We start from the raw sequence: 9,597 nt of genomic DNA, 5'->3' as shown, positions 1-9,597 counted from the left end.
TTTTTTTTTTTTTTTTTTTTTTTTTTGTATTTTTAGTGGAAACGGGGTCTCACCATGTTGTGCAGTCTGGTCTCGAACTCCTGAGCTCAAGCCATCCAGCTGCCTCGGACTCCCAAAGTGCTGGGATTACAGGTGTAAGCCACTCTGCCCGGCCCCATCTAAACTTTTTTTTGAGATGGAGTCTTACTCTGTCGCCCGGGCTGGAGTGCAGTGGCCGGATCTCAGCTCACTGCAAGCTCCGCCTCCCGGGTTTATGCCATTCTCCTGCCTCAGCCTCCCGAGTAGCTGGGACTACAGGTGCCCGCTACCTCGCCCGTCTAGTTTTTTGTATTTTTTAGTAGAGACGGGGTTTCACCGTGTTAGCCAGGATGGTCTCGATCTCCTGACCTCGTGATCCGCCCGTCTCAGCCTCCCAAAGTGCTGGGATTACAGGCTTGAGACAAAATTCTTAAAGTGGATTTGGTAACAGTATCAACACATGTTTTTAAAAGAATCGTATTATTTGTAACAGGCAGAAGACAACTGATCTCATGAAAATTAGTTTCCACCATCTCTAACAATTCTGGTTACATTAAGAAGAAAATACACTTTCTGAGGCAATCAAAAACTTAACAATAGTGAGATGCTCTGATATACTTCTTTTTTTAGTATTCCCCTCTCATTTTTTTCTTTCTGCGTGTGATTATTAGAAATTGTATTTACACTTTAGAGTGTGGTGGGGCACAGGGTGGCAAGGAGATACAGGAAAAGTGCAGAGTGGGAAAATTCCTCAACCTGTTGGGCTGCTTACTGGGAAGACTAAAATTTAACAAGTCTCAGATTCTTGTTAAAGACTTGCTTTGAAAAGCTGTCTCCTTAGAACAAACAATGTTTTAAAGATAAATAATGGTTTAAAGATACCCATTAAAGTCTCTATAAAATGAAAAGTGTTTCTAAAATGCTATGTCATTAATATTATAGTGAAAAGTTGAGAGTCGCATGAGTCAAAAGGAAGGAAATACAGACATGAGATGGTCAAGAGAAGTGTTAATTTACCCTTTCGGTCCGAAATTGCAAGTGTTTGTAAATTGACAATTGCAGATGAAAGCAATTGTCATTTTATGTACACTTTCGGATATTTAAGTTTCCAGATATTTAATCTAAACTCAATGGAATTATTTTTTTAAAAAAATCTTAAACCAGTATGTCCTAGATCAAAGCTGGAGCTTCCTTCATTTAGATTTACACGCACCTTCTTCCTTGCCACAGCCCGACACCCCCACCCATGCCTTGCCAGGACATCTCCTGGTCTTCTATGGCCTCCAGAAGCCATGAGCGAATGCGAGAAAATCTGAGAGCAGCACCCGCAATTTCGTTCCCCATCCTCAATCCCCTCGTAAAGGAAACACAAAACCCCAAATGCATGCTTGTAAACTGAAAAGCTGAAAAACCTTTTAAATATGTTACAAAAGAACACATTTTGCAAGCAGTTTGCATTTGTAGTCATTTCATAAGCTCAGATACTTTGTTGGAACAGTTCCCGGGCAAATAGATGCGCTTATTTGTCCAATTCCTTCTGCATAAACATACCGTAGATCATAACTACCAATCCCATATTCATATGTCGCTGACCTAAAGGGAGCACAACCCTTAGACCCACTCCCACTTGCCAGGGTGGAGGGCCGGGAAGCACTAAGAATCCACCAGACCAGATTCGACTCACTGCCGACGCGGATACTATACACCTCGCTCCCATCGGACCCCATGCACAACCGTGGATGCGGGGAAGTCGCGGGTCCGCGGATCCTTTCTGAGCGTGCGGAATGAAACTGTTGAAGCCTGAAGCTTCGCGTGCAACCGCGCCGCCAGAGTTCCGAACACTTCAAGTCTCCCGTGTTCTCAGAGCATTGTCTCTAACTTCCTCTCCTAGAGGATTTCGTCCTGGGCGGCAGGTTTCCGGAGACTCGAAATCCCAGGTTGTGCTCTGATCGCGCACTCCTCCAAGTACGACCCAACCCCACCGCATCCATCATCCCGCACCACTGTCACCCTCTACCGGTCTCCCCACCTCGGCTGCATCCTCCATACACAACACGACCCCAACCCCCATTCTGGCCCAGGCTTCCCACACCTTCGCGCCCCGGGCACATCACGCCCCCGGCTGGGAGGCTGGCAGGGGTGGACCGCTTGCGTGAGCTTCTGAATACCCTTTAGGGGAGATACCGAGAAACTCGCTTCTCAGGGGCAGCCCCACAAAGGGACCCAGGGACACAGCCCCGGCTGCACACACTAACTAACCCATCCAGGTCAACTGGGACCCAGAGCGGGGGAGGGGGCAGCCCCTAAATCCCATTTCACGTCTGTGCTTTGAGCTCTCAGGGATCCTAAAATACTGACCAACAAGCTCTCTTCCTCCCTCTCCACCCAAAGGCGCCGTCCAACCACCACCACCAGCAGCTCCACCACCTGGGGAGGAGCGTGAATCCCAACCCCCTGCCCAACCCGCGACGGCGCCCGCCAGAGCGCAGCGAAGCCTGAGCGCGACTCAGAATTCCAACAATCGAACTCGGTGTCTCAAAACAAAAAGCTGAGTCCAGAGTCGACCGGCAAGCACGCGTTTTCTCTCCTCACTCCTGCAGGCCCGAACTTGGGGCTGCTACCAGACCCGCAGCGTTGATCTGAGCCGCAGTGGTCACGTTTCGGCCCGCTTTGTCCCCAGCTCCGCGCAGCGTCCAGAGCGGATCCACCCCGGTCCCCATCCCAGCCCTATCCGGCGAGGTCTGGCTCACCACGAGGGTCAGCAGCAGCTGCCGGCAGGCAGCTCCGCGCACGGAGCGCCGGGGCCCAGCGGCTGCCATTGGGATGCAGGGCAGGGCCAGGAGAACGCGGGCGCCAGGAGGGTGCCGAGAGCGAGATCTGCTGAGGTGTGGGGCGCGGGAGGTGCTTTTCTCGCCGCTGCTTGTCTTTAAGTGTCTTTGGCCTCTCTCAGGCTTGCCTGCCCGGGAGCAACTTCACTTCTGAAACCAGATTGGACCCAGAGGACGCGGAGAGGCCACTCCTTGTTATTTCTCAAGTTTTATCATCGCCGGCGCAGCTGAGGAGCTGCCCGAGCCTGCCCCTCTGCTCCCCAGCAGCCACCGGGGCGTCCGCGCTCCGGAAAGCGGTCTCTGGCGCACCCTCTGCCAGCTCTCCCACGCCCCTCGTCTGCCCCGCGGCGCTGCCGCCCCGCCCGGCCCGCAGAGAGGCCCTGGCAGGCCAGATCTTCCCAGGGCGGCACCATCGCCGGCGCTGCGCGGTGCATCTCAATGCAGAATCCCAATCCGCCCGCAGGGATCCCTGCCTCGACAGGGGCCCTGCTGGATGCCAGGAACACCCTTTTCATTGGATCAGCGGATCTGCCCTTCGACGTCTGAACAAATTCTGCCAGTGTTTTCAGATTAAAGCAAAATATATGTACAGTATTCTCTGCAGATTTGACTAACATGACAAAACACACGACAGAAGGACTTTATGCCAAATGGCATGAATAAACAGGTTTTGGCATGTCAGAAATTAAAACCAAATATAAGAAATTCGAATCTAACCATTTTTACGCAACCAAAATACGAGTGATTACACTCAGCGCTCTATTAACTGACAGTTTGGGGACTTATATGAACCTTCTAAAAACGACTTTGTTCTTAGATGTAAATTATTGGTTTACTACTTACTGGTACCAAAATGAAATTTTTCAGGTGGTCGAAGGAATATCTACCACACAAAACCTTCTAAAATGAGGCTTACAGATTCTACATCATGCAACGACTATTTATCAGGACCCAAAGTCGGCCAAGCTTTGTGTGAGGGACTGGAAGAAAGGAAATGCATAAAATCCAGTTCCTGTCGGAAACAATTCCAAATCAGAAAGGGACGAAAGGCAATCATTCCTAGCCTACTAGGCTACACTTTTTCATAGAGATGTCGTTTGTAACACTAGGGATATTCTCTTATTTCTCTCTAAACTTACTTTTATGTACCCAGAGCTCTCACCTACTGAATTCAGGAGGAAATCTCTCTCAGACATGTGATGCTACTCCTCGAAGTCCGTTCAAAAGTTTGGAGGTCAGGAATTTCAGACAGCCAAGTAATCATGAAAGGGTGGTATGAGCTTCATTCATCTCACTCTGGTTCAAGTCTAATAGACTCCTCATCGTCTAAGCCATGTACTCCCTGAAGTCTGGGGCTTCCCTGAAATGCATGAGGCTCAGTTTTAAGGGCTCAGACACTCTAAGTTGAGCTTCCCAGTGCCAATCTCCCAGGCAGCCATCAGTGGAGGTCTCTGTATGGAAGAGCCCTTCCAGTCTCAGAGAAAGTTCTCCAAACTTCTCTCCACTCCAGCGTTTTCACCTCCCATCCTCCATGTGCCTCCAGCACGACCTCAGGGAAAGCTTCCAGCCCAGCCCCAGCCAGCCCTCAGAAATCCAAGCAGAATGGTTTTCTTGAACTTAGATGAGTAAAGGAGACCCTAGCACCGATCTCCCTCCCTCACCACTTTGAATTCACTGTTAGAGTGAAGGGTTGAGGTGTTAAGGCATTTTAGAGGAGATGATCTAACTTAGTTGGAGAAAGCTTTGAAGAAGCAAAATGTTGAGACAGGCCCAGCAAAGAAAAAGGAAAAGGTAGGCGAATGCTCCAAGGTAACACAACATCAACAGGACATGAGAAGCTCTGGAGAGACCTGTGAGAGTGCCCCAGGCTAAGAAAGCAGAAAGGGGTTGGTTCAGATTGGTCAGATGAAGAACTCCCGTAGCTGGGAATTAGGTTGGAAAGATGGCTCATGACAAACCATGCTGAGGAATTTAATTTCATCCTGACAGAAGTGGAGAACTATCTATTCAATGTGTGAAAAGGGTAACTACTGCTACAGAATTGTCACTTTTGGTGAATTTGCACATATGAACCCGTTTGTGCTGTAATATGGCTTTAATACCTAGGGAATAAAAGACTTTGAAGTGTTTTTCTTTATTCTAACTATTCTTGGTCTTTCTATGATTTCAACTTTATCTTCAGATTTATGAGAGTCTGACCTGGTTAGGACTGTCCTCTGACAGACTAAAACTCTAAAATTGCTGTCCTCTGGTTGTTTTGACTGTGCTGTGTAATAGAGGATATTGTTAAGCCTAATGACTAATATGACAATTGCTGTGAGCTTCCACTTTTAGCTTCGGCAAAATAAAAGTTGTAAGAATCTACTTTAGAAAAACTGGAAGAAAACATATTATGGATATTTTTAACTTGTATTGCAATATTCTAGGTGCAATATGAACATTAATAACTGAAGGTAGTATTAGTAATGATTTTGAAATTTCCTGTTTGTCCATCATGAGCATATTAATCTAAGTCCTAATAAAAGCAATGCATTTTATCATATAAAGAAGAATCTTTACAGATTACAACATAAATATGACTTTAGGATAAATTAAATTGCTTATATTTTTTGCTTATATTTTCCCATATAAATTATGATTTAAAATAGTTTATTGATTTTTTTAAAATATGAGCTTCAGTTTAGATTTGGTTAGAACTGGATGCTTTCTATCATAAAATTAATTTTAAATCATCATGAGGTATCATAAAGCATAGAGTTTTCTGAACTGTCTTTATCTTAATACCCTATCCCTCAAACTGCAAAGTCAATTGGAAGTCACTGCTAAAACGATAATGACCCAAAATGAGAAAACAATTTACCATTTTCCCTTGTTATGTTCTTAGTTTGAAGGGTAAGAGCAGCAATAACAAAGGATCAAAAATGGGAAGTGACTTTAGACTAAAGAACAAAACTTCAGGAATTCAGGTGAATTGCAACAAATCCAGCAGAAAGCAAACAAGATAATGAAGAAGAGTATTTTCACTCTGGACCTGTGAGAAATCTCTGGCTATGGAAGAGCTAACTAATCTTAGGAGGTGGGACCTGACCTCTGGCCCCTGAGCCAGGCTGCCTTGCACAATTCAGCACCAACAGGTGCTAGTCTAACACACCTACTCATCTCGGTGGCTTACATGGACGGTGACATGGTAACTAGGTTTCCTCAAACACAGCTACAAAGTACTGCCAGGTCAACTGTATGATGTTTGAGACAAACTTACAAGAAAAAGCAGAGGAATTTATGAAAAAAAAAAAAGCTTGAATTAAAAACAAGTAAAAGATTTGTTTAGATCTTGTGGCACAAAAATGAATTCTGCCATGGGACATGAACTCAGAAGCATGTTTGGAATATTATTTAGGATCAATAGCCGCAGTGTGACTAGAGGCTCTGCGGATTTCCCAGAGCACTAGTGAGAACAACCATGACTTTTTGGTCATTTCAAAAGACTGCTGGGGCCTTGAGGATAATAGAAAGTTTAAGTCAAAAGTCAATTCGAAATAATGCATTGCTGCCCACTAGCAGAGCCATCCCAGAATCCCTGTGTGCCTCCTTCTCACCTATTTACCCATGGCAAGCACCTAATTTGCACTTGGTGCTAATTTCAATCCCATGGGAATGCTACTCCACACAGCAATGAGAACCTCAACTCTAGATCCAAATGACCCTTGGCCTCCAGGGACATTTCCCCTTCCCCCTATTCTGCTGTGGGTCTCCTCATGTCCTCACTTCTCATCCTAGGATTCATATCTCCCCAGAATGATTGACACTAGGACTATCCCTTCCTCTCAGGAGAAAGCTCACTCCCGTCCACAGAAATGTGACCTTTCACTATAACCTTGGCAACAATCATTCAAAAGTCGGACATTTGTACATTTCTCAAATTCAGCATTATCCAGTCTAAGTAACACTATTACAATAGTTTAATCCAGATAGGGCGTGCCAAGCTCAGAAAGGTTCCCTTCCAGTCTCTCCTTGTTAATTAATGAGTCAAGATCTGTTACAATGGGGTTACTCTTCCTCCACTAAAATCTTCAGACTCCTTTACAAATATCCTCTTCTTCAACCAGTCCTTTTAAGGAGGGAGGAGCAATCTTCCAGTAACTTCCCACTGGCTGGAAGGAATGGTAATTTCCACACAAAAGACAAAACCCTATTGTGTGAGAGATAACTTCTTATAGCAACTAAACTAAAGCCATATAACAAAGCCCTGATACAGGGTGAATTTTTTGTCCACCTCATCTAAGAATCATCACATAATTCTTCACTTTGATTTCCTCTAGAGTGAAAAATCTCTCTCCACTGGGTGAGACTGCAGTTTCTCCTGCACATTCACATGTCTCCAGGAACTCATTGTGTGCATCTATCTGTTCAGAAGGCATTGCTCAAGAGTGAAGGTTACAGGTGTGAGTGGGCTGACTGCCAGACCTCATGTGTCATTGATGTCATTGATCCCGGCGTCATTCCCTGATTCACTGCCCCATCAGCCTTCTTTCTCAGAAGTTCAGAATGACCATTCCTTAACATCAGCCCGGAGAAGGAGTGTATTCCCCAGTTTAGATGCCTATTAACTAGCTCAGGAGCAGAGAGGCAGCTTTTGCCACCAGCTCCCCATGGGCTAGCAAATTATTTAACTCAAGAATTATTTATTATTTTATTAGTTCATAATTACATATTAATTAATGCTATTTACCTCAGGATTTGTTCATCTTGATTTGTCTTTTCTTTTCAGCCTACCAAGTATCCCAAGTCTTTTGTCTCTAGATGAGGGGTAGCTTTCTACAAATTCGCTATTTAGTGTTCACTGAGTCGGCGCAATCCCAGAACAATAACCACTTCTTTTCTTGCCTTGCTTTCAAGGCTCATATCTGTATCTGTCTTTCAAATGTTATAAGCTACACCCCTCCCTAACTGATAAGCACTAGTCTTGACTTACATACATCTATGGCGGGTTTTACCAGATCTCTGTTTCTCTAAACAACTCTAATACAGAGGTCCTGCCTGAACATTTAAAAACTGAGGAGCTAGTAGTAGTTCGAGTAGGTTTGTAGGCATGTATCAAAAAAGCTATTTTGTTCCCCCTCCTAGTAAGATTACAGTGTTCTTGACAAGTTCCATAAAATCTCCTGCTTAGAGACTAACTGAAGTTTTGAATTATTTGTTGACTTATCTGATGTAGTTGCCTTGGTGTAGGTCCACGTGTTTTTCCAATCTCTGGCCTCTTAATCTTGTAAAACTGGATAATTTTGAAAATTATTTTTCCTTCTCCATTTGATCCAATTTTGGTGATCCATACACCTATTCCCAGTCAGTTGGCCAAAGAATAATATTCCTGACCTTTCCTTCTTTCTTGAGTAACAATTTATATGTAGTAAAATCCATAGGCCATAAATGTACAGTTCAATGAGTTTTGACAAACATATATACCTATGTTACCATCATTCGGGTTAAAATATTTCTTTCACCCCAGTTCATATTCATCCCTACCCTGGGGCAACCAGTGTTCTGCTTTCTGTCACAAAAGAATAGTTTTGACTTCTCTAGAATTTCACATAAATGGAATCACACATTGAATTAGTTACCTATTGCTGCCTCGGTTTTTATCTACTAGACATCACTTGTGCATTACTCCAAAACTTAGTGGCTTAGAGGAAGGACTCATCTCACAGTTTCTGTGGAATCCAGGCATGGCTTAGCGAATCATATCTGGCTCAAAGGCTGTCATACAGGCTGCAATCAAAGTGGTTAGCTGGGGCTACACTCATCTCAAGGCTGGATGAGAGAGAATCTGTTTCTAAGCTCACTCATGTAGCAGTTGGCAGACCTCCAGTTCTTGATGATTGTTGACCAGAGACATCAGTTGCTTGTCACAAGGGCCTCTCTAGGGGATCAAACAACATGGATACCTGGCTTCCCTAAGAACATGTGAGAAAACTAGAGTTTCAAAAATGGAAGTCACAGTCTTTTTGTAACTCAGTATCAGAAATGATACCTATCACCTCTGCTGAATTCGATTGGTAAAAGTAAATCGCCAGGAACAGTCCACAGTTAAGGAGAGGGCATTACACAGGGAAATGACATCCAGGAGACAGAGATCATTGGACCCCATCTTCAAGGCTGAATGCCACATGGTATCGATGCTTTTGTGTCTGCTTTCTTTCATTCAATATATTTTAAATTTATACAATATGTTTGAATATATTAGTAAGACATCAGTTTTCATTTCTTTTATATTTATATCTACTTGTAGAATTACCCAGTCATAGGATAGATGCTGTACTCAACTTTATTAGAAACTGCCAGACCAATTTCTCACTTCTTCCTTAGTAATATATGTGAATTTCAGTTGTTCTGCATACTTGCCAGCACATTTTTGTCGGTCTTATAATTTTAGCCATTGTGGGTATCTCATTGTGGTTTAAATTTGCATTTCCCTGGTGACATTATGTTTCATTGTGTTTGGAATTTTCTCTGATGGCTATTGATGTTGAGTAATATTTCCTATGCTTATTTGCCATTTGTAAGTACAATTGGATTGTTTGTTCTTTATTGTTTTGTAACAAAAATGTTTACTAAATGTTAATGAAAATTTATTTGTTATGTATAATATATTATTTAATATATTATTTTTATGTATAAATACATTATTTAAATGTTTATTAAAAGAAATTTCAACCTGGCCAACATGATGAAACCCCATCTTTACTAAAAAATA

The 9,597-nt window shown here is 43.6% G+C and overlaps 1 protein-coding gene across 1 annotated transcript in view; it reads right to left on the bottom strand.

Moving 5' to 3' along the window:
- Positions 1 to 3,024, bottom strand: part of DSC3 (desmocollin 3) — a 49,001-nt gene extending 45,977 nt beyond the window's left edge. Inside the window, exon 1 of the mRNA XM_017858057.1 lies at positions 2,769 to 3,024. Coding sequence (XP_017713546.1) covers positions 2,769 to 2,837 — 69 coding nt within the window. The 5' untranslated portion in view covers positions 2,838 to 3,024. The remainder of the gene's footprint in view (positions 1 to 2,768) is intronic.
- Positions 3,025 to 9,597: the final 6,573 nt, after the last annotated feature.

Source organism: Rhinopithecus bieti, unplaced genomic scaffold (genome assembly GCF_001698545.2).
Source record: "Rhinopithecus bieti isolate Rb0 unplaced genomic scaffold, ASM169854v2 scaffold_44774, whole genome shotgun sequence".
Classification (NCBI taxonomy): domain Eukaryota; kingdom Metazoa; phylum Chordata; class Mammalia; order Primates; family Cercopithecidae; genus Rhinopithecus; species Rhinopithecus bieti.
Note: the sequence above shows the minus strand (reverse complement) of the source record. Positions and strands in the feature narration are given on the sequence as shown.